The sequence below is a fragment of the Urocampus carinirostris genome, chromosome 11 (genome assembly GCF_059441175.1).
Source record: "Urocampus carinirostris isolate Australia breed hairy pipefish chromosome 11, RoL_Ucar_1.0, whole genome shotgun sequence".
NCBI lineage: Eukaryota > Metazoa > Chordata > Actinopteri > Syngnathiformes > Syngnathidae > Urocampus > Urocampus carinirostris.
The window spans coordinates 19,982,146-20,006,183 of record NC_142359.1 but is presented as its reverse complement, the minus strand read 5'-3'; the positions used below and the strand labels follow the sequence as shown (position 1 = coordinate 20,006,183).

At 40.1% G+C, this 24,038-nt stretch overlaps 3 protein-coding genes and 1 long non-coding RNA gene across 4 annotated transcripts in view; 3 read left to right on the top strand and 1 right to left on the bottom strand.

The window, feature by feature from the left end:
* Positions 1-829: 829 nt before the first annotated feature.
* On the top strand, positions 830-5,164 carry lto1 (LTO1 maturation factor of ABCE1). Its single transcript, XM_088348512.1, has one exon. It carries the CDS (start codon positions 882-884, stop codon positions 1,305-1,307), a length of 426 nt encoding a protein of 141 aa, XP_088204638.1. The 5' UTR covers positions 830-881; the 3' UTR covers positions 1,308-5,164.
* Positions 5,165-5,345: 181 nt separating this feature from the next.
* Positions 5,346-8,616, top strand: mblac1 (metallo-beta-lactamase domain containing 1). The gene is made up of 2 exons (XM_088348511.1): positions 5,346-5,795; positions 7,463-8,616. Exons 1-2 carry the CDS (start codon positions 5,385-5,387, stop codon positions 7,733-7,735), a joined length of 684 nt encoding a protein of 227 aa, XP_088204637.1. The 5' UTR covers positions 5,346-5,384; the 3' UTR covers positions 7,736-8,616.
* Positions 6,390-24,038, bottom strand: part of LOC148356705 (uncharacterized) — a 46,036-nt gene continuing 28,387 nt past the window's right edge. The window contains exon 3 of the long non-coding RNA XR_015852123.1: positions 6,390-7,724. This is a non-coding gene — a long non-coding RNA (uncharacterized LOC148356705). The remainder of the gene's footprint in view (positions 7,725-24,038) is intronic.
* Positions 13,395-23,226, top strand: tm4sf21b (transmembrane 4 L six family member 21b). Its single transcript, XM_088347537.1, has 5 exons — positions 13,395-13,627; positions 16,578-16,643; positions 16,718-16,869; positions 21,382-21,568; positions 22,984-23,226. The coding sequence occupies exons 1-5, from the start codon at positions 13,436-13,438 to the stop codon at positions 22,984-22,986; spliced, it is 600 nt and encodes a 199-aa protein (XP_088203663.1). The 5' UTR covers positions 13,395-13,435; the 3' UTR covers positions 22,987-23,226.

The following is a 24,038-nucleotide window of genomic DNA, read 5'->3' as shown; positions in this document are numbered from 1 at the left end:
CATGCATTATGTTCTGTATTCTGATTGGCTAAAGAGTCAGTTCACATTGTTAACTACAATTATTTTTTGACTGTAGAGTGGTAATATTTAAAATAAACAACGTTTATTCAGAACTTTTGTTGGGTAGAGAAAAAGAGAGAAGGAAAGAGTGATGGAGCAAAAGAGAGGCTAACAGGATAACACAGAAAAAAGAAAGAAAGAGAAAAGCAAAACAGAGAAAGCAGGAAAAACAGAGAAAAACAGAGAGAGAATTAAGATAAAGAAATAGAAACAGAAAAAAATAAGTCTGTGAAGACCTTTGAGACTCTTTGTGATTAAGGACTATACAAATAAACACTACTTGACTTGACTCAACCTCCGAAAAACACACAAAAATATCAATTAAGATGTATAATTATTTCTAAATTGAATCCAAGTTTGGCTCTATTTCCTGCTTAAACGCATTTAAAGATAAATTGTTACTTGATAATTGCGCTTTTAAAAGCGACAACACGCAGTCTGTGATCCTTGCAGAACTTTTGAGACTCTTTGTGATTAAGGGCTATACAAATAAACATGACTTGACCAGATACCAAAATAAATATGTATCCAAAATATTAATAAAGTGTGTAGTTAAGCAACGGTAATCTTTCAATTATAAGGATAATAAAAATGAATAGACGACTAAAAAAGCTACAAAAATAAAATATGAAACCATAATTTATCCTTCCAATAGAAAAAAGCAAGAGGGAGAAAAGGAGTGTTTCGGAGGGATTCGGATTTCGTCGTTTATTTCAAAGAGTCGGCTCGTATAGCCGTCACGTTCAAAAACGACACAACACTTATTCCGTCACACATGCGACTCTTCAAAAATCACAAAACGAATACTTTAGAAAAGGAAAATGGCTTACGCGACTCAAAATAATGACATTTTTGATTGTATTTTCATGGCAGAAGAGAGATTCCGCGGTGAGGGCTTCAAAGAAGGTTTTGAGAGAGGAACCTATCAAGGTCTGCAGATTGGCCGCAGACACGGAGCCTCTCACGGAGCTAAACTGTCCGGAGAGATTGCGTTTTATTACGGATTCGTCGTCGCGTGGAAATGTCTTCTCCAGAACGGACAGGATCCCAAACTCAAAAAACGGCTTAAAACCCTTGAATCCATTCTGGATTTGATTCAAAATTCCAATTATGATGATCCTAAATCTGCAAAGCTTCAGGATGATATGGCGAAACTGAGATGTTTATTCAAGCAGGTTTGTTCCATGCTTGGCATTCACTCTGACTTCAAGGACTACACATCCAGGTCTCAGGGAACTTCTTTCTAAATACGGCGAATAAAAAACACAGAAATTGTATTGTGGTAAAAGCAAAAACCAACCTGGACCTCCACTCGTTTTTGTTTCTGCAGGTGACTGATTTTAGTTTAATATTTGTTGATTTCAAGAAGGCATTTGACATAGTATGGTTAAGCTGCTTATAGGCCACCATGCGGAAGTACAATATGGGTCAGAAACTAGTTCAGATCATCGAACAACTGTATGCCAATCCCAACAGCGCGCTACTGATCAATGGTACCATTGGAGCGTGGTTTAAAACCACAGTCAGTGTGAAACAAGGCTGCATTCTCTCTTCATCTTTTTTCAACATCTTTCTGGAGAAGATCGTGCTCGAAGCTCTGGAGCTATATGAATGTACAGTCAGGATTAGGGGACACAACATCACTCACCTCGGTTTTGCTAATGAAATTGCTGGGATGGCAGGAAACGAACAGGAACTCTGAGTGGTCAACGCATCAAGCCAGTATGGGGTGGAAATCAGCACAGAAAAAAACCTAATATAATGACCATCAATCTCCAAGGTATCACCACAAACGTCACCATCACCCACAGAGAGCAAGAACCTGTCACCAAATTTAAATATCTCCAGGCTATCGTATCAGAAAAGGGGTCAGAACTAGAAATCATGGCCAGGATAGCTCAAACCATAGCCTCACTTGCCAGAGGTAAACCCATCTGGAGGGACAAGAACATCGCAGCGGAATCAAAGATAAGACTCATGCAAGCGCTGGCTGCTTCCATCTTCCTCTATGCTTGCAAGACTTGGACTCTCACAGCAAAACTGGAAAAGGAAATCCAGGCCATGGAGATGCGATGCTACAGGAAACTTCAGGCATTAGCTACTTAGCCCATGTGACAAACAAAAGGGTGCATAGCACAACCAGAGGCCACATTGGACCCATACGAAGAACTGTTGTCAACTCTGCGCAGACAGGAACTTTAGTGGTATGGTCACGTCACCAGGTAATCAGGACTGGTCATGGTCATTCTCCAGGGCACACTCCAAGGGGGCAGGAGGAGAGGAAGATCCAAAAGTACTGGGCCGACAACATGGACTGGTGCCAACTTCGCAGACCAGGAACCGTCAACAGTGGAGAAAGCTGTCCAGAGTTCCGTCCTCGTTGGTACCCCGACGATTCATGCGGAAAAAGGATCTGGGAACCATGAACTGTGTCATATTTAGTGCACTCCAGTGGTACATAAATTCAATTCAGTAAAAAAAAAAAACGATCTGAGTATTAAGCAAAGACACATGAACTCTCATACCAATGTTATTTTTTTATTTAAAGAAATAACAAGTCAAGAAATTTGTATTTCTTTTACATAGTGGAATCCCTACTTAAGTCGGTTTGTTGCTTGCTGTGGCACTGGTTTTCGTTCGCATTAGACAACAATGCTATTTATCCATCCATCCATTATCTGCACGCTTATCCTCACTAGGGTCACGGGGGTGCTGGAGCCCATCCCAGCTATCTTGGGGCAGAGGGCATGGAACACCCTGAACTGGTTGCCGGCCAGTCGCAGGGCACACAGAGACAGACAACCCACTTGCTCATTCACACCAAGGGACAATTTAGACAAGCCAATTAACCTGACATGCATGTATTTGGAATGTGGGAGGAAACCGGAGTGCCCGGAGGAAACCCACGCAAGCACGGGGAGAACATGCAAACTCCACACCGGAAGGTTCGATCTCATGACCTCAGAACTGTGCTGCACAAGCGCTAACCACTGCTCCGCCGTGCTGCCCACAATGCCATTAAGTGATCAATTATTACACACTTGGGCTATAAAGACCATTCTTCTAATTTTTGCACGTATTTTATGATTTATATTGAGCAACAAAACATTTTGGTTGGTTATATTTCATAATTGTCAGCCTTAGTCAACTGCTCCCCTTAATGATTGCAATTCCCCTTATTTAGCGATAATAAACCTTACAAACACAACTATTTACTCAAGGCAAGACAAACGATTTAGAATAAAAACAAAGGTAATTTGTATCAACAAGTTTGAACTGAATTGTCTTTATTGATATTGACGTGAAATATTGTATCCAATGAGATTAGACATGGCAATCCAGGGTAAACATTTATTAATCACTTTCAAGAGAAAAATTAGATAAAAGACTACCAAGATAAATAGGCAGAAATATTTGAAAAGTAGCGCCTAGAGACTGGCCTAAATTACAAATAGTGCAATGAAAGAATAGTGTATTGTATCCAAAAAGGAAAGTAAAAAAGTTAGGAAAACAGTACGAAATAGAAAATTAGCTGGAGATGCTTCTGTACCCGTGTAAGCAGCAGTACACAAAACAATTCTTTAAGTATCTTTCTTATTTTTTTCTCCACTTGTAGTACATTTTGTGTTGCTTATTATATATAGCAGTTTTGAGATTAGGCCCGAAATGTGACAGACAAGATCGGTCCAACAAAATATATATATATTTTTTTTACTGTACAAAAATGGATATGCGGCAAAAACAATTTGAAATATTTAAAAAACTAAGATAAGAGGAAAAACGCATAAGATGACAGGTTTAATATTTAGTCATAATATCAGCAACCATATTTGATCTCCAACCTCAGTGGAACAGTTTAAATCTAGGCTTAAAACATAACCTATTTTGTTTAGCTTATGAATGACCTACATTTTATGTTAATTGTGTCTGTTTATTGTTTCTCAATGCCCTTGCAACATCCATTGCAGCCTAGTCATCCCAGAAGGGGGATTACCTCATGTGCGGCCCTTTCTCAAGGTTTAATTTTCTCATGCTGAGGTTTTTGAGTTTTTCTTTGCCCTTGTGTAGGTTTTGGATCAGGGATGGTGTAATAATAGTCTGTGGTCCGTGCAGTCCTTCAAAACTTCTTGTGATTTAGGGCTATACAAATAAACAAGAATCGACTTGAAAACAAACAAACAAAAAAAAGCAAACTGATATTTATTATGGAAGAAATAAATGCAGTAGTGACATATTTCCAGTGAATGGTGGAATACGCAGATGAATTCTTGGTACTGGAAATCATTAACTTGGTTTGAGTGCCTTGTTTGTTTGTATATATATATATATATATATATATATATATGTAACGGGTGTAATAATAACTTTTGTTTTATTGAAATTCCTGCTGAAATATGTGTATAATTTTTGGTAAATGTCCTGCAATGATGAGTCCAACAGTGCCATCTGCTGGTATGGGGTGGGGTTTGGTTTTGGCTTCTAACATGTGACCAGGAGGCGGGGTTTGTTGTTAGTCTTACCAGAGAGAACTACAAAGGTAAGACATATCTTTTGGTGCTCCACAAAAGAAGTTAATTTTAAACATTATAACCCCAGCTGACAAATCTCTCACCATGCATAGTAATGTGATTGATATTGTCAAGCTGTTTAGGTTTATTTTCGTTTTGTTTCTGTTTTACTAAATTATGAATTCCCCTTGTAGAGATCAAAGAGATCAAAGCCAGCAGAAAAAGCTAATGTTGTGACTCATCCATTTGCAGGTAAATTGTACCCATTTTTATACTCATTATTGTTTTATTCCTATTTTCTCATATACATTAAAAAAGGATGATGTTGGTTAAAATTCAGACTAAAGAAAAACATGTTGAATTCATTGTAAACGTTAAAAATCCACTATACGATCTCTTGTTAAAAGTATCTTGTTAAAATGTAAAGATGTAAAAATGTATTGTGATATTCTAAAATGTATTTTCTGTAAAGTGAAAAGAAAGCTCTTTGATATGCTTTGTTGTTAGTCTTACCAGAGAGAACTACAAAGAGATCAAAGAGATCAAAGCCAGCAGAAAAAGCTAATGTTGTGACTCATCCATTTGCAGAAACTGTAATAATAAAAACCTCATCATCCAGTCCAGCGTGAATGTGGATCTTTGGTGGGACACGTACACCGCGGTTACATATATATATATATATATACTAAATAAACACACACATTTTAAAAGCAATAATACGAACTGTAAATTTGTATTTGTTCTATTCTGTGGATGGGTTACGTCATATTTATGCGACGCGAATACGTCATCACTATGGGCCACGGGACAGATTGAATGGCCTCACTTGTTGACGTTCAAAAAATCCCTTTGCCCGAAACCCAGTTGCACTTTCCCGGCCATCCGTACTCCGTGTCGGTCCTGAAGGTGGGTTACTACTTTCCCTTGCCCAATGGGACATTTAAGGCGGATGGAACGATTACGCTCGTCTCGGGAGAAGCCAAGAACATTTTAGTGGACACCGGAGGACCATGGGATCGGGATTTCCTTTTGGACAGTCTCCAAAGAAAGGGAATGGAGCCCGCGGACATCCAATTGGTTGTTGGGACTCATGGACATTCAGACCACGTGGGAAACCTTAATCTTTTCCCCTCCGCCGAAGTTATTGTGGGATATGACGTCAGCAGAGGTGACGTGTATTGGACCAATCAGCTGGCACAGGGGCAAGTGCACGTCGTGGACGAACACGTAAGGGAATTGTTTTTTGGGGGGAATATTTTTTTTTTATTTTCTTTTTTTTTAAGAGAAAAAAATAAATAAATACAAATATAGTAAAAAAAAAAAAAGTTATAAATAAAGTAAAAAAAAAAAATTACATTAAAATATTTGCCCAAAATGTATTACCTCCTAAGTAAGTAGAGGCGCGTTTTGAATGCAAATGTGCTCATCCGTTTCCGAGCCTTACTAAAGGACGGTATATTTTTTTAGATAAATCATAAAAGAGCTTCAGAACATGAAACAAATACATGTTGAAATTAGATGATCACACATAAACATAAAAATGTGAGGCAAATAATGTAACAAAAAACAAAGAATAAAGGAAATGATGAAAAGGGTCATTCAGCTTTTTGCCTCGCGTTTATTGAAAAACGGATCCAATGACGTCTGATTTTTCCGGCTTTTGACAATCCGTCGCAAATGTACGAGGCAGACGTGGCGATAGTCTGACTGTCAACACATTTTCCGGGTGATTTCTTTTCACAAATTATGAGACTTCTTGGAATATCGCTTAAATATTTTACTTTAATTTTGACTCATTGAATGATTGCTGAGGTTTGCAGAACACCCTCCTCCTCATCTGTGAACTTTGAATTGTGACAGAGACATGAAGAGCATGCTGGAAGATTGCATGCGCACTGGTTGCCAGGCAGATATGAAGCGAAAGCCAGTTTGTTTACGTTCGTGAAACTCTGGAAGCAGCGAATAGCAGTGCGTACTGTACTGTTCTGTAGTGGTTCGATTCCCATTGCAAACTATATTTTACGTTTTAATCTGCAATACACAAAAAAACACTGTAGCTCTTAGTCCGGTGCGCCTTATCAGGCACATGAAATTGAGTATCTATGAAAGACTATGTTTGAGGGGTCCGGTTTATAATCTTGCACTCCTTATAAAGTGGAAAAATTATTTATATTATATATCAATCCATCCATCCATTATCCGCACCGCTTATCCTCAGTAGGGTCGCGGGAGTGCTGGAGATATCTTTGGGCAGTGGGCAGGTGACACCCTGAACTGGTTGCCAGCCAGCCGCAGGGATCACAGGGACAGACAATTCACTCGCTCATTCACACCTAGGGAAAATTTGGACCAGCCAATTAACCTAACATGCCTGTTTTTGGAATGTGGGAGGAAACCGGAGTGCCTCGAGAAAACCCACGCAAGCACGGGGAGAACATGCAAACTCCACACAGGAGGTTCAATATACCAGCTCAGTAGCCTAGATGGTAAGGCGCCCGCTTTGAGACTGGGAGGTCGGTGGTTCGCGCCCCGGCCGAGTCATTCCTAAGACTTAAAAAGTGGTCGGCGGCGCCCTCTGTTGGCTGCGGCTGCATCGGCTCGCTACAACGGGTCAGGTGCAATCGACATTTCGTTCTGTGTACATTGTTACACAGAATGACAATACAAGGAAATTATTATTATTATTATTATTATTCAATCTCATGACCTCAGAACTGTGCTGCACACGCGCTAACCTCTTCGCCGCCATGCTGCGCTTATAATATATATATTATGTGTAAAATGTCAGCGAAATTAAATCATGGTCGACAAAACATTTTAAAAAATACCCAAAAGTAGCCTCATTGCTTTTACTTCACTTGTGTATACGTGTGCTTGTCTCCTGTGTGTGTCAGGTCTGTGTGGTTCCCAGCCCAGGCCACAGCGGACAAGACGTTAGCGTCCAAGTGACGGGGACCTCAGTGGGTACGGTTCTCGTGGCCGGGGACCTCTTCGATTGCTGCCAAGATGAAGACACTTGGCAGGACTTGAGCTTTAATCCAGCAGCGCAGGAGAAAAGCCGCCAAAAAGCGCTCTGCACGGCCGACATCATCATACCGGGTCACGGCCTACCGTTTCGGATCCTTCGAAATTCCCCAAATCAGAAGTCTGGGGCTGCTGCGGATTGATTATACAAATCATTAAAAGTTATTACAGTTGAGAATAGAAGATCTTTGTTAGTACAACAGGGTTGGGACTAACACGTTAAAAAGGAACATCTTTGTTAAAAACTTTTTTCAGTAATGAGTCAGACTGTGATGCGTTAAAAATACAATTTGTTATTCTACTCTCGTTACTTTGTTGTGTTACTGGGTTTTACTGTTACTTATGTAATGCAGATCATGATTTACAGTACCCTCTGATATCTGAATACTCCTGCATTACTCACATTGTCACCAGGGTTGGGTAAGGTTACTTTAACTTGTTTACTTTCAATTACTTTTGGATTACTCCAATACCAAATATGCTAATAAAAGACAAAATAAACTAAATATGAATAAAATTACTAAATTTTGTGCAGGCTTGGGGAGTAACGGAACACATGGAACGGCAAAAATGATGTTGGCAAGCTGTTAGGATTTATTTTCATTTTGTTTCTGTCGCATTTTATGTTAGTTTTTCCGGATATCAAAGAGATCAAAGCCAGGAGAGAAAGCATACCACGTGTTGTGAGTCATCATTTTATTCATATTTAGTTTCTTTTGTCTTTTATTAGCATATTTGTTATTGGAGTAATCCAAAAGTAATTGAAAGTAATCAAGTCAAAGTAACCCTACCCAACCCTGATTGTCACATACAACCCTCAATCTGCAAAGGATGGGCATGTTTATATTTACCTATACAGCTGAATACAGTTAATCTGGGGACATCTCAAGAGTAGATACGAGGACGCTCCTCGTAGAATAGAATAGAATAGGCCTTTATTGTCATTGTTACAACATGGGATATATTGTAACAACGAAATTGGACGACAAAGAGATAAAGGAACAAAGAACATGTTTTAACTGTCTTTGTTGTCTTTGTTGTAAATAGGCTCTGCTTCCTCCCGAGGGGGGTGAGGGACAAACAGAAATGGTCGATCCAACTGGATGTTTGATCTTACAGTACACAGAGTCCAGTGTTTTTTCCCGAATTGCTCAGTCCACGTATTGAATGGATTTGGGAAGTACAGTCCATAAACATGCCCGATTAAAGTCGCCGGCGACGATAAAAGCTCCGTTGGGGTGTGCAAGCTGCTGTTTATTGATAGCAGCGGGCAGGAGATTTAGCGCTATGCTAACGTTAGCATCCGGTGAACGTTAGCGGTGGAACGTAAACAGCAAGCACAATGACCACAGTTAGCTCTCCCGGTAGACAGAAGTGTCTGCACGATACTGCTAAAAACTCCATATCGAGTGAGCAGTGTGTGTCAATGATTCGGCTGTTATTGTAGCGCGTAGTCTCCAACCCCTGTTTTTACCGGAGTCTCCGTCTCGTTCGTGCTGGTGAAGCGTGCGTCCTGCTAGTTGTAATGCGGCGTCGGGAAAGCCAAGACTCCGTGATGACAAAAATACTCCAATTCCCGACGTTGTTGGTGGCGATCCACAGCTCAAATTCACTTATTGTGGACGATGGATCTGGCGTTGGTTAGGAACATGTTTGGGAGCGCTGGTCTGTGTGGTCGCCTTCTTAGCCCAGACCCGACTGGCAGCCTTTTTCTTTTGCTCCGTCGTTGTCGGCAGGCAGATCACCCAGGGAGATCCGGTGGTCTCTGTATATCCCTCGGGATGTTGTGGATGTTATTGTATATGCGAAGGGAGTCGAAGGGAAAATATGAGGGATAAGGGGACACTGAAAAACAAAAGACGAACTGGAGCCTGTAATGCCGCTGCGTTTGCACGCGCCGCCATCTTGGAACTCATGGAGATATTCTCCCGTGTATACTCGCATCCAAGAAAATGTAATTAAAATAAAATACTGGAATCAGGAAGTCATCTTATGAGCGAATATTTGGTTGTGTGGCACCAGTAGCAAACCAAAGTCAGCACATTGGAAGAAGAACAAAATGAACAGGAAATTAATTGGGCAAATGCAAGCACATAATTTACGGTAAAAGTGTGATCAATTTCCTCTTTTTTTGTAAAATTATTTTGCCCAGAGAAAAAAGAAATTGTCTTGCATTGTACCCAGAAATGGAGGAGATTCTATAAGTGGTTTGAAGGCCAGTGACAAAATTGACAGTGTCTCAGCTCAGTGTTAGTTTGCAAGCTCTCGAGATTGCTCAAGCCAATAAATATGAACGGTTCACTGCTTCTATTAATTTTATTATGTGTTTATTTCAAAGCAGTTTTAAGGGGTCTCCTCTAGGCCAGTGATTTGTAACAGGGAAGGAAAATGAACCTTCATTACCGCCAGTGGCGGTCTACAGTGTCTTCCAAACCATGGAAAAGGTGAAAGGGAGTGGAGATTTCCCGAAGTGGATACTGTTGGGCAACGTAGTTGCAAAACCGCTGCCCATGTGGATCGCCATAACTAAGTTCAAGCCTGGGTACAAGCTGTGTATCGCTGTGGTAGGCAAAGACATTTATGGCCGGTACGGGCCCTATAGTGATGTCATAGCAGTTGTTCTTCCTGAGAACCAGGAGAGCTAATGAAACCGAAGAAGAGACCACATTTGAATTACTGTATCTTCTAGACTATAAAGCGCACCTTAATTTTGGCCAGAAATGTGAAAGTTGCGCCCTATAACCCTGTGTACCTTACATACCGCAAAGTACTGGTGGATCCAATTGGAAATGCATACAGTGTCTATTTGTGTGCGTTTCTATGGTATAATTACGTATTTGTGCATTATTGATTATTCGAAAAACATAAGGCACTACTTTTTGGTGTCAGTAATCCCGGGGGGTAACTGAAATACTTTTCAAATGAAGTAATGCGTAACTGTAACCAGTTACTGTTTTATAGTAACACGCCTAACACTGGTCATAACCAGATACTGATTCCAGTGATGGGAGAGTACTGATACCCTTATCTCTATAGATACCGGTCTAATTTTAAAGCATCAGTACTGAGGACAGAGGCCAATACCATTATCTGTGATCCTTTTACAAGCACGAGCTACGAATTAGATATATATTGTCACAAAGTTTAAGCAAAAATGTTGCTGTACTGAATTCAATTGAACAATATCTAATCTACCTGTAAGCTTGTAAAGTGAAGTCTGTTTAAATCGGGAAATGAAGATGACAATTATGACATTTAAAAACAGGAAGCAAACTATTGATCTTTAAACTGTGAAAATGATCATGTCAAATTATATGTAGGTTATGTAAAATGTATTTTGTGTGTCATGGCAAACTCCTTGTGACAATATCCCCGTATTGTTGCCCTCTGCACCACGCAGAGTGGTGGTGCCAGGCTCCGATCACTCTTTACATAACAACCTTAGTGCCTGTGTCCTTGTTTATTGACGGCTATATATGGATCCTGGCACACCCTAACAAATAGATAGCACTAGAAGTCACTGATAAAATAATCGAATTATAAAATGTGTTCACTCACAGACACACTATCACCTTCTCTATAGCAACTGGCCTATGTAGTGACTGCATTTTGGATCGCAAACTGTCACAATCACTGATAAGGACAAACTGTTACGGACACGTGAGTTTTATTTTGTTGCATTATGCCTTGGATCGTTAGCAATTCTGCTATCTAAGGACTGAGATTAAGTTTTCCCCTGACACACCACATGAAATGGTGGTACTGCCACCCTAGTGGTAAAGGGATCCAACCATACGCCCACCCACCCTCTCAAGCTCGTTGATTTTCATATTTAAGCTTCCCGGACGCCCGGGGCGTGCATCTTTTACGTCGGGCATACAACTTAAAAAACATCTCCGCCCGGGTGGCCGACAACTTTTTCAAGAAAAAATAAATAAATTTTTATTTTTATTAATTTCAAATCATACGTTTGCTTATTCCGATTTTGAAATCTCGTTTGGTTTGGAAATTTTGATTGGTTTGGAAATTTGCATACTTGGCAGCCAATCAGAAGCCTGCATCGAATAACTTCGTGCATCCAGACTCCCCCGAGCGTTATGAGGTAGTGCATTTGCATATCATTTTCCAAACTAGATGCACAGAGAACACAAGAAAAATGGAGAAGTGGTTAGGAATCAAGCAAAAACCTCAGCCCAAAGAGAAAGATTCAAAAGAAGCTAACAAAATTTATGACGCTACAAAACGTAAACGTACATTAAAAGCATCATGAAAAGAGGAATTCACGTGGCTTGTTGCAGACGACGCAACGCAAACATTGGATGAATGGAGATGAGTAAATACAGGTACAGTGGAACCTCGGTTTTCGAACGCCTCTCAGTTTGAACGAATCGGAGTCCGACCAAAAATTTCGAGAAATTCTTGCCTCGCTGTTCGGTCAAAAAATCGGAGTTCGAACGCTGGTAATACGTGAGTGCGTACGTTCATGTTAGCGTAATCTTTCGTACGGAAGATTACGATAACGCAAACGTACGATTAGCCTGGGTTAGCTTTATGTTTACGGTAAATATTCAGGGTGTTGGAACGGAGCCCAACATTCAGGGTGTTGGAACGGAGCCCCCTTTCCAATGAACCATTTACCACTTGTTGTGGAGACCCGGGTGCTAAATGACTTGTAAATGACCTGATTTTTTAATTTTTACACGTTCAAGTTAGCGTAATCTTTTGTAGGGAAGATTACGATAACGCGAACGTACGATTAGCCTGGGTTAGCTTTATGGTTACGTTAAACATTCAAGGTAAACGTTCAGGGTGTTGCAACGGATTAAATCGATTTACATTATTTTTAATGGGAAAAATGATTTCGGTGATCGAACAAATCGGTTTTCGAACAGGGTTCTGGAACGGATTATGGTTGAGAACCGAGGTTCCACTGTACATACTGATGGCAGATGGAAAACAGCGATGTCATTTACATGCAATGAATGTTATAAGTAGATTTATAATAAACTGTCTGCCCTAGGGTCCTTTAGCTTTTTGTCACGAGTTTCAGACACTGATTTAAGTCAACAAAAAACACAAATGAGGAATTTCTTAATTGTTTGACTGTTAGCAAAATGTAGTATCCCAACTTGTGGAGTTGAATGACGACTTGTAGATGTTTTATTGATAACGAGCAGAGTAGCACGGTGTTGCCGGGCATTCTCCTTGAGCGAGGTTGTTGGGGCTGTGGGAGCGCCAGGGAGCTACTTGGCTGCGTGCACCTGCGGAGCCGTTTGTACACGATGTGGAAACCCGAAGAATCAAAGGCAGGTTTTACACTTGGGAACACATAACCAACCAACAGCTTTCCAGATTTGAACAAAAGGCGGTTTATTGACTACTACAAAACGGTTTGTGGAAACGGAGGATGAGGTCCAAAAAACGGAGTGGGTGCTTTTTGAGTGGCGCTTAGCTTTTGGCGACATCCAGTCGACACATTTAAAACTGCAGGTCATCGTGGCTCATTTGTCTCTTGTGCTTCTCTCGGCATTGTCTTGCGGGTCACATCAAATGATGTGGCGGGCAACATTTGGCCCGCGGGCGACAACTTTGACACATGCATTATAGCGCCGAGCAAACAAAGCAGACTTGTATGACTCTCGGAAAAAACGTCCGTTACACACTCCCATATTATAAAGTCCAAGTCATAAAATTTCTAATCCGGCCGTGTGTGCACTTATCAGAGATAGTTGCTCCCTTTGGCACACCCACCCAGCCACACACACACTGAAGGACTCACCATATTTAGGTTTATAGCTGAAACAGAATCCCCTCTGTGTTATTTTGTGCTTACACCTGCAAACATGTGTACGGGAGCGTGCTCCAAAGTCATTGCTGTGCCCCTCTACATCCTCGCATTGCTCTCCATCATCTGCAACATAGTGCTTTTCTTCCCCGACCTCAAGACCGAATATGCAGAAGCCGATCGGGACGGACATCCCAGGATCACGGAGGAGGTTAAATACATGGGAGGCGTCATTGGAGGGGGAATAATGGTGAGTCCTTTGCATTTGAGAGCAATCACATACATGGATAGGACTGTAAATTGGCATTTTTAAACAAAAAATGGAGGACTAAAATCTAATTTTATTAGTAAACACTCAACACGCTGTATAAAAAAGATTCAGTGTAGAAAATAAAATCCCCCTCCTTTTACCCTACCCAACAACCCGGATCACCAAATACACGGGGACACATAAAAAACCCAAAAATAAGAAAACAAATGCAATTTATGAAATAAACACAATTCGGAAAGGGACGTGAGTGGGGCTCATCCACACTGCCGATGGCCTCGGGAAAACATTCTCAGTCATTGAACCACACCCAACAAGTGTGCCCCCCCCCCCTCACATAAGGAATACTGAAATATTCAAAATAAAAACAAAAAATAAAACTAATGCAGAAAAAGTGACCTAGAAGGTAAAATATGTTACAGTAAAAGGTTTAACGTTAAATCAAGCTAAATAAAAACGATCAGAAGCCATATTCAGGGTTCGTATGGGTGCTTGAAATCCTTAAAACCGCTTGCATTTTAATGTTGTGTTTTCAAGGGTTCACAAGTGCTTTTAAAGTGCATTTTAAGTGAAGTACTTGTAAATGCTTGAAACGTTCGTTTCTTAACAAGTTCGTTTAAAAATGACACTGCTCTCTAGTGGCTTCGCTTTGCTGTTGCATTTTTCTTCTTCTCTTGTGATTAACTGTAGCTGGAATTACTTTGTTGGTCATTGTCCTATGAAGCATCTTTGCCCCTTTCAGGTCATGCCCAAGAGGACATGTGCTACATATTACTGTCATTTTTACCCAAACCCCTTTATAGGGAGAGATTTGTCTAAAAATCACATGTCTTGATAATTCGCATATGTGAATGTGTGGCTCTGCAAAATGAATGATAGATTTTTTTTCTTTTAATGCTGCTGTATAAATTGGAAAATTGGCTTTCAAGTCCTTAAAGAGTGCTTCAAAACCCACGGCACAGCATTTAAAAAGTAGGTCTTGAGCCTCCTCTTAAGAATATTAGGGGTCCCCTTGGACCCAAGTGGCTGATGCTGCTTCACCATAGGTTTTAGTCTGAAACCTAGGACCCCAAAGCAAATCTGATAGAAAAGATGGCCTAAGACTGTTAAGGCATTTAAAAACTAGAAAAAGCACCTTAAAATTGGGTTTATGATATTTTTTGTGGCTCCGTCGAATATAGAAAATTATATTAAATGTCAAGTTGTCAAAAAAAATCGCCTTTAATTATGATTATTTGTTTTTTAATAATCCGAGCACATGGAATATGAAATGAAGTCATCGAGCAATTAAAAGTACAATAAATACATTGATAAATACATTTAAATTTTCATGGATTGAGAATAATTGATGGTATTGCCCGATGGTATTGAGCCAATTGTACCGCCATGCTGATAGGCGAGAAAGCACCATGCCTAAAAAGTAGAGCTAAAAAACACAAGGTATTACTTAACAAATGTATAAATACAACGGTACTTTTTTATACCAGCACCTCTAAACACGACAATTTCGGTTAACGAAAGAAAATCTAGCTCACGAGCAGTCCCAGAGGCTACCACTAGAGAGCGTCCGAGACCGCTTACCGCTCGCGATCAGCATCAGCTCGCCCAGTTAGCACATGCAAACTACAACTGGCAAAGAATATGGCGCTGTAAAAAATGTTGGGTGTTTGTTCATTTGAAGTAACAGTAACTTTAATTTTTAGTGTACAGCAAGTGCTTATGTATCATCAACAGTTTCTCGATCTCCTACCTGTCAACCTATGCTAATTTTTTTCCCTTAATGATTTCAAATCCTCCTCATTAAATTAGAATAAATCTTACTATCACAATGCAGCGCCTATTTACTCCCACTAGGACAGACTACGTAGAATACTGCAACATTACTAGCAATCTATGATAACATTACTACCAGTGACAGACGAACCGGATTAGAAATACAAATATTACGGAAATACTACAAAAATACTAATACAATAATACTACAGAAATACTAAAAAAATACCCAAAACAAACAACTACGGTACATTAAAACTACAAAAATACTACCAGAAAAATACAACAAAATATCACCACAGTAATATCACAAAAGATACTACAGAAATACTGTAAAAATACTAAGGAAATACTACAAAATACAACCACAGTTTTGATACAGAAATACAACAATGGAAATAATACAAAAAAAAATTCCGTAATGCTACAAAAATACTACAAAACACAATAAAATACACATATAAATATTAATTTGGTTCTTAAAAATGTACCTAATACATCATTTTGATTGTATGTGTATATGTATATATATATATATATATATATATATATATACATATACACATATATGACATATATATATATATATATATATATATTTTTATTTTTTTTTTGGTATATATTTTAATTCATAAATGCAAATGAGAAAAATTGAATAGGTCTCCAGGCCCACCTCCTGACCTAGAGTGTCCTTTCATTCTTCTCATGATAGAGACTGTCTCTGTAAAAGACACTTGTACCTTCCATACCTGTCAACCTCCACGGCTCCATGCCCGTACAAACTGTCGTATTTTCCCGTACAAAATACAAAATAATCATACACCATATTTTTTTTCTTTCGGAATGATGCATAATGGGAAATCCCTAGGCGGCAGACGCATGCGTACATTAGCATCAAACGGCTCGCTTCGTTTTCAACGGAAAAAAAACGATACCGAGATAGAGGCTACCGCGATGAACTCGGTTGACTTGATTGATTTGCCGTTTCGTGATAGTTGGTGTATACCGGATGGTAGCCATGATTGACAAATTTGCGTTTTTCCGTACAGATTTCCTTGTACGTCGTACTCGTCTTAAAATGCATAAAAAACGTACTTTGTATGGCAAAACCGGACAGGTTGACAGGTATGACCTTCCCTTTTCTGTTTTATTTTGAAAGGTCCTCATTCCCGCCATCCACATTCACTTAACCAGTTCCGGGAAATGCTGTGCCAATCGCTGCGGAGTAAGTGCAAAGAAAGTGTTTCCTCGTACAACTGCAATAAAAAAACTTTTTTGACTAAAAATGACTCTTTGCAGATGTTCCTTTCCATCGGTTTTGCAGCAGTGGGCGTGGCAGGGGCCATATATAACCTGAGCGTGGCAGCTCTCGGTCTTGCAAATGGGCCCTGGTGCTTATGGAGCAATGCGCAAAATCCCTTTCCAAGATGGGGAGCTCCCTTCGCCAACAGGTATCCATTGGCTCCATATTTAATGACTCCGTAAAAACAATTGTTTTTTTAAAAATAAAACCCGTTAAAGATAATTGTGTGAGTAAAAACATACACAGCAAATATAAAGCGAATTTGAAAAACAACTACAGTAATCCCTCGTTTTTCGCTGTGGTTCTGTTCCAAAAAGGACATGCAACAGTGAATGTCCGCAGAAATCTCCATCCCATCCATTATCCGTACCGCTTAACCTCAGTAGGGTCGCGGGGGCGCTGGAGCCCATCCCAGCTATCTTCAGGCAGTGGGCAGGGACACCCTGAACTTGTTGCCGGCCAGTCACAGGGCACACAGGGACAGACAATTCGCTCGCTCATTCACACCTAGGGACAATTTGGACTGGCCAATTAAGCTGAAATGCATGTTTTTGGAAAGTGGGAGGAAAGCGGAGCACGAGGAGAACATGCAAACTCCACACAGGAGGTTTGATCTCATGACCTCAGAACTGTGCCAAACACGCACGCGCTAACCACTGCTCTGCCGTGCTGCCGCAGAAACCTTTATTTAGTTTTTTCCTGAATACTCTATTATTCATTTCAAAATGGCTGACAATCATTTATTTACCAAAGAGCGGAACACAGTGGGCTATGACAAAAACGAAACAAAAGTCAGTGGAAAACTCCCAAAGTACTTCATCTAGACTGAATCCTTCAGGTGGTTTGACAATACTAAAGGTATTCCGACAGTAAATCAGAACACCACTAAGAACAATGTAGAGATTGTGTTACGACTTGCTAAATGGACACATTGTGGAGACAAGTGCATTAAATAAAAGACGTAAATAAGTACAGTACCAGTGTCTGTAACTCATGACAAAAAGTTACCAGAGCAGACAACTCTGAAAAGCTGCCTGCCCAGCCATAAAGTTGCCTGCCCCATTTTTCACAACTTGAAACACAATAAGACGACTAATCGCAAAAAAAAAAAACATTGTTGCAAAGTATTAACGATAGATATTCAGAATATATAACAGAACAACACTTTAAAATTAAGTTTATTAAAAATCTACTGATAACATTTATTGCATGTATATGACATTGCTGTTTTCCATCTGCCATCAGTATGTACCTGTATTTACTCATCTTCATTCATGCAATGTTTGCGTTGCGTGGTCTGCTACAAGCCACGTGAACTCCTCTTTCCACGATGCTTTTAATGTGCGTTTACGTTTTGTGGCATCATAGATTTTGTTAGCTTCTTTTGAATCTTTCTTCTGGGGCTGAGGTTTTGGCTTGATTCCTAACCACCTATCTATTTTTCTTGTGTTCTCTGTGCATCTACTTTGGAAAATGATATGCAAATGCACGCCCTTATAACGTTCGGGAAAGTCCGGAAGCACGAAGTTATTTGATGCAAGGCTCTGATTGGCTGCCGGGTATGCAAATTGCAAAACGAACCGAAATTCCGAAATTTCGAAACCGAACGAAGATTTCAAAATCGGAATAAATCAAACGTTTGATTTTATTTGGAAAAAAAATGGGCAAGGGAGCTGACTATCTTGCTGCTAAGGGTACCCCAAAAAACCAAAAACTATGTAAAAGGGTGGGCAATTTTTTTTTTAAAAAATGGGGCAGTTTGGTCACTTTGAGTCTCCGCAATTTGTAATCTTCCTTGTGTTTTGTTTTCACTTGCACTACACTGGGGGTCTCCAACCTTGTCAAGACCAAAATATATTTAGGTCGTTATGATTTTCTCTGAAATTTGATTTGGGATGATTTTTAGCGGATGACTGAGCCTATTGTAACCTTGAATAATCACAACTTAGTAATAACATAGTAACAACATAGTGATAACATCTTATTTTAGAAATGCGTATCAAACTGGTAGCCCTTCACACTAATCAGTAACAAAAAAGGAGCTCTTAACTTAAAAAAGGTTGGCGACCTCTGCACTACACAGAACAGTGACATCTAGAGGTCAAATATTACATGGTGCCCCTTTAACCCTCCTGTTGTCCTGGAGTCAAAATGACCTGCTACTGTGATGTTAAAACCGAGGAAAAATACCCGTAAGAATATTTTAAATAACTTAAAATATTATAACTTTTACTGGATTGGAAAGAAGAACAAAATGAAATCTTGTTTTTAATACATTTCCATGTACGCTGGATAAAAAAAAAGTACAAAAATGGTCCTTTGAAGGAAGACAGCTCGAGGGTTAAGATCATCTTTGCGTAAGTCGCGTTCAGTGCCATTTGAAAATCTGCCAAACCTGGATGTATTAAAGGGACACTGTGTAATATCTTACCACTATATGTCACTGTATTGTAGTGTGACTGTAAACGAATACTAAAAGCAGGAGCTCAGGAGGTAGAGCGATCGTTTTAGGATTAAAGGATCCCAGTTCAAATCCCGGCTTGTCCGTGTTACTTGTCGAAGTGTCCTTGGGTAAGACACTGAACCCCCAATTACCCCCAATAAGCAGGTTAGCGCCTGACATGGCTGCACAGATCACGGCCGCTATTGGGAAATGTGAAGCACAATGTAAAGCCCTTTGGGAAGTCATTGCGCTATAGAAATGCAGATCATTTCATTTCATTTCATTTTCACAAGGAAGTATACAAACTATGGAGAATCAAAGTGACCAAACAGCATCATTTTTATACAATTTTTTTTGCCCCGCCTTTCGCAAGGAATTTTTTTTTTGAGTACCCGTAACAGCAAGATAGCAGACAAATTTGTCAGCTTCCCATAGTATTCCTGATCTAATCTAAACCAAACTGTGTATGTATTAGAGGTAAGATCGGGCCCAAAAAAAGCACCCGAACCCGACGCAGGCCCGAGGGGTATTAAACCCGACCCGGACCCGGCCCGACTAATTAACTGGATTTGCTGGCCCGGCCCGAGGGGGCCCGAAATTACATATTTTATTTATAAGGAGGGGTGATTTATGATAACAAATAAAACTCTGCCTTTTGTTACAACATCTAGGCCTAAGTTAAATAAAACTGTATAAACATTTACATCTTTTATATTTCTGTGTCTGCACTGCAATCTGTCATTGACGGGTTTTTTTTTTGAGGTAGCGAAAACATTTAAAGGCGTCCGTCATTTTGACGACTTGATCATTGGGCCATAATCCACAGCAGCAGTAGTAGTACGCCTTTAAGATTTTAGCGCAGCACTTTCATTGAGGGGGTGTTGACATGTTGTGCCCTTTTCCGACTCCTATGCAAATTAGCACCCCCCCCCCCTGATCGTATTCTATATAAAACGCTTATTAAAACAATAAAGCGAGCTAATTATAATCATTGGGAGATCCTAGTCTATATAATGCGTTTATTTAAACAATAAAGCGCGATCGTATTCTACAAATTGCGTTTTTTAACGCGGATGAAAATCTCACCAACGTCAATGTACGCTTCCGACAAAAGCGATCGTATTCTATATAATACGCTTTAAAACAAAATAAAGCGAGCTAATTATAATCATTGGGAGATCGCGTTTATTTAAACAATAAAGCGCGATCGTATTTTACAAAATGCGTTTTTTAACGCGGATGGAAAAGTCACCAACGTCACTGTACGCTATGATTTCCGCAATCACAACTAATTGTACACAAATAATATTTATTTGATTTACTATAATATCCGTATGTAATGTCTTTTTTCTTGTGAATGAAACCCTGGTTGCATTGGATCCCGCGGTGTAAACAAATTGTTGTTTTTTTTCATTTAAAATCGGAGGGGGGGAGGAATTTCCATAGGAGTCGGAAAAATAGCGATTACAGCTCCTTCTCCGTTTTATCCAAATTATTTATTTTATAACAAGTATTCCTTGGTCTAGTATCCATACATAGTTTAAGTATATATTTTTAATGAACATTTAACACATTATTAATTAATTTAAAAAAAAAAAAATAAAAAAAAAAAAAAAAAGCAGGACCGAACCCGACCCGACCCGACCGTATGACTGACATTTCAGGGCCCGACCCGGCCCGAAATTGCCTCGGGTTCGGGTTCGGGTTCGGGCTCGGGCCATAAATCTTACCTCTAGTATGTATGTGTACGTGTGGGTGTGTGTGCATGTGTGATTGTTCGTGATTTATGAACCAGATTTTTGTGAAATTAAAAAAAACAGTTCCGAGAGCTTCCGTGAGTGTCTTTAGCTTGGTTGCATGTCAAGGCACCCCAATTAAATACCATCAAAGTTGATAAAAATCTGCTTTCGTGTGGTTGACCACAGACTACTCCAAGCAGCAGAATCCAATCTTCCATCGGTTTGGCAATGCCTTGCCATTTTGACTGTATTGTGTAAAATAAATACACATTTTTTTGACCTATGAGCATTTAAAAAAAAATTCAGGTTCATACGATATTTCATATATTTCTGCTAATTACTTAAACCAATATTACTTTGGTTTTAAAGAATTGAAGAGACCGCTAAATAATACACAATGTCCCTTTCAGTATCCAGGGTTTTCATTCCCATCTGGAGTTAGAGACGTTTACCATCACTCTGTTATTTGTCCTTGCAGCAGTGGAAGCTACCTGACAGAAAAGGACATGTGGAAATGGTGCGTCTTGCCCGAGGGCGTTGTGGAATTCAACGTGGGCTTGTTCTCCACACTCTTGGCGGCGGCCAGCCTTGAGCTAATTCTCTGCCTTATTCAAATGATCAATGGGCTTTTTGGATGCCTCTGTGGTACCTGTGCTGGAAAAGAGGTAGGGGCCAGGCCTCGGTTTAGATTTTTCAAATTGCATTTGTGCACAAATCGGTATGGATGGGAATCATAGAAAAAAGTATTTATCTCGGAATTTTACTGTAAAATCTGGACTACAGAGCGCACCCGATTAACGTAAAAATTTAAGTAGGAAACTCGACTTTGGTTTTGTACAAGCCGCACTGGATTTTAGGCCGCAGGCCTCAAAAGCCATCAAAATGAACTTACTTATGTCCATTTCTTACATTGAAAAAATAACTGAAGAGTAATAAGTATTTCGAAAACTGACGTCATATTCGGAAAAATCCATCCATTCATCCATCCATCCATTATCTGCACTGCTTATTCTCAGTAGGGTCGCGGGAGTGCTGGAGCACATCCAAGCTATCTTCGGGCAGTAGGCAGGGGACACCTTGAACTGATTTTCAGCCAGTTGCAGGGCACAGAGACAGACAACTCACTCGCTCATTCACACCTAGAGACAATTTGGACCGGCCACTTAACCTGCCATGCATATTTTTGGAATGTTGTAGGAAACCTACACAAGTATGGGGAGAACATGCAAACTCCACACAGGAAGGTTTGATCTCATGACCTCGTAACTGTGCCGCGCACGCGCTAACCACTGTCCCGCCGCGCTGCCCTATTGGGAAATATATACTAGATAATAACTCACCTGCTGCCAAACTAAAATATTCAATCAGCCGACACTACTTGTTAAATGACTTAGATTGACTTTTTAGAAAAATTGCAAACATTTATGTATAATGATTTTTGTCACACTCGTCCTTATTTGAATGTCAAATTTATTTTTAATATTTACTAAGATGCTAGTCGATTGAGAATGACAGCTGTGAACGGAGTCCGCAAAGGAGTGTCATGATCGCAGCAAAATGTGTTACTTTTCCTAGGCTTTTCCCTGCTGATTCAGCCAAGATCATGATCTTACTCCATAGGGACAGTGGGAATTTCAATCATCCATTAGAATTTCTTCACTTGGACATTCACAGCACTTGGCAGAAATTGGATGCTTTGTTTTTATCAAACAGTCGGATTCCCTGGTCCGCAGCAGTCTAGCCAATAACTTGAAGCAGGCCAATGCACACGACAGGGTGGGGAGTGCCCCCTACAGTAGGGGGGCACATCCGCAAGCCATACCATATTTAAAGCTGCAGTGTTTCAAATGTAGGAAAAAAGTAGCGGCTTGTAGTCCAGAATTTACCGTAGTTTTTGCTTGAAGAAAAAAAAAATCTAAACATGATGGCATCTGTTTGTGATTGTAGTATTTGAATAACATCCATTGTGATACAAAAGCTTTTTTAGCGATACAGTATTGCTAAAAGATGGAGAATTCTAACCAAGTTCTTATCGTCTATGACTATAATAATCAAGATGTGTGCACGTGTCTTTCAACAGTAAATGCTCCACGATGGGAAGCCTTTCCGTCAACTCTATCAACTTTGGCTCTACAGAAAATTGCTGATGGAAAATCCCAAATTACACCAAGGCCTTGCCACACCCGTAACAGACATGTTTGTGACTACAGACTCTGTGTGTATGTTTTATAATAAATTCCACAGTGAAGAAAGTTTTTCGGTAAAAAAATTGAAGGGAGTTTGACTAAAAGGGAGACACCTTTTATTTTTTCTATGTAACAAAGGAAGGAATATGAGATAAGAGGGAAGAAAGAGATATATTTAGGTCGAGGGTCAGCAACATACAGCTCTTTGGCGCTCCCTAGTGGCTCTCGAGCGCTTTTTCAAAAATGTTTGATAATAAAAAATGATATGGTTTCTGTAGGACAAACATTATTGCGTTTTCCAAAGAAAATACATCTATAAAGTATATTTATACAGTATGTAATAAACATGACTATTGCCTTCCTTGTAAGTGTGCTTGTTTTGTTTGGATTGTTTTTTGATCCAACATGGCTCGTTCAACATTTTGGGTTTCCAACCTCTGATTGAGTTGAACGAACGTTTTAGTGTCAGGACCAGAACGGAAACGGGACCCAATTGCCTTACGTTTCGCACAAGTTTTATTGAAGGAAAGAGGAAGGGCTGCGCCCACGATCCGGTGTTCGCTGGATGCGGGAAGCAAGTCGCTCTTGTACTCGGATTGTGATCCGAACACGAAAGTCGATCGTCGCAGCGAGCGACGGCGGTATCAGGGACGGAAAAACGGGTCGGTAGCCGGGACTGAGAGAGCAAGGTGTGGTCGGGGTTGGAAACAAGTCGTAAGCCAGAACGGGAGAGTAGACGTAGTCAGGGACAAATAGAGGTTGTAAGCCGGGACGGTAGAGCAGACATGATAAGGATCAACACGGGTCGTAGCCGGAGACGGACGGGAGCAAAAACGGGACAGGTGGGAGTCAGGGTCGAAAAATGCTTGCCTATAGTCTGTAGTTTGGAATAGTCTTTGATCTGTGCAGCCCTTTGAGACTCTTTATACAAATAAACATGACTTGACTT

Excerpts from the sequence above, each read along its gene's own strand:
- lto1 (XM_088348512.1), top strand. The coding sequence starts at position 882 with ATGGCTTACGCGACTCAAAATAATGACATTTTTGATTGTATTTTCATG.
- tm4sf21b (XM_088347537.1), top strand. The coding sequence starts at position 13,436 with ATGTGTACGGGAGCGTGCTCCAAAGTCATTGCTGTGCCCCTCTACATC. Across the intron at positions 16,644-16,717 it reads GCTGTGCCAATCGCTGCGGA|ATGTTCCTTTCCATCGGTTT; the intron begins GTAAGTGCAAAG and ends GACTCTTTGCAG. Across the intron at positions 16,870-21,381 it reads GGAGCTCCCTTCGCCAACAG|CAGTGGAAGCTACCTGACAG; the intron begins GTATCCATTGGC and ends TTGTCCTTGCAG.
- mblac1 (XM_088348511.1), top strand. The coding sequence starts at position 5,385 with ATGGCCTCACTTGTTGACGTTCAAAAAATCCCTTTGCCCGAAACCCAG. Across the intron at positions 5,796-7,462 it reads TGCACGTCGTGGACGAACAC|GTCTGTGTGGTTCCCAGCCC; the intron begins GTAAGGGAATTG and ends TGTGTGTGTCAG.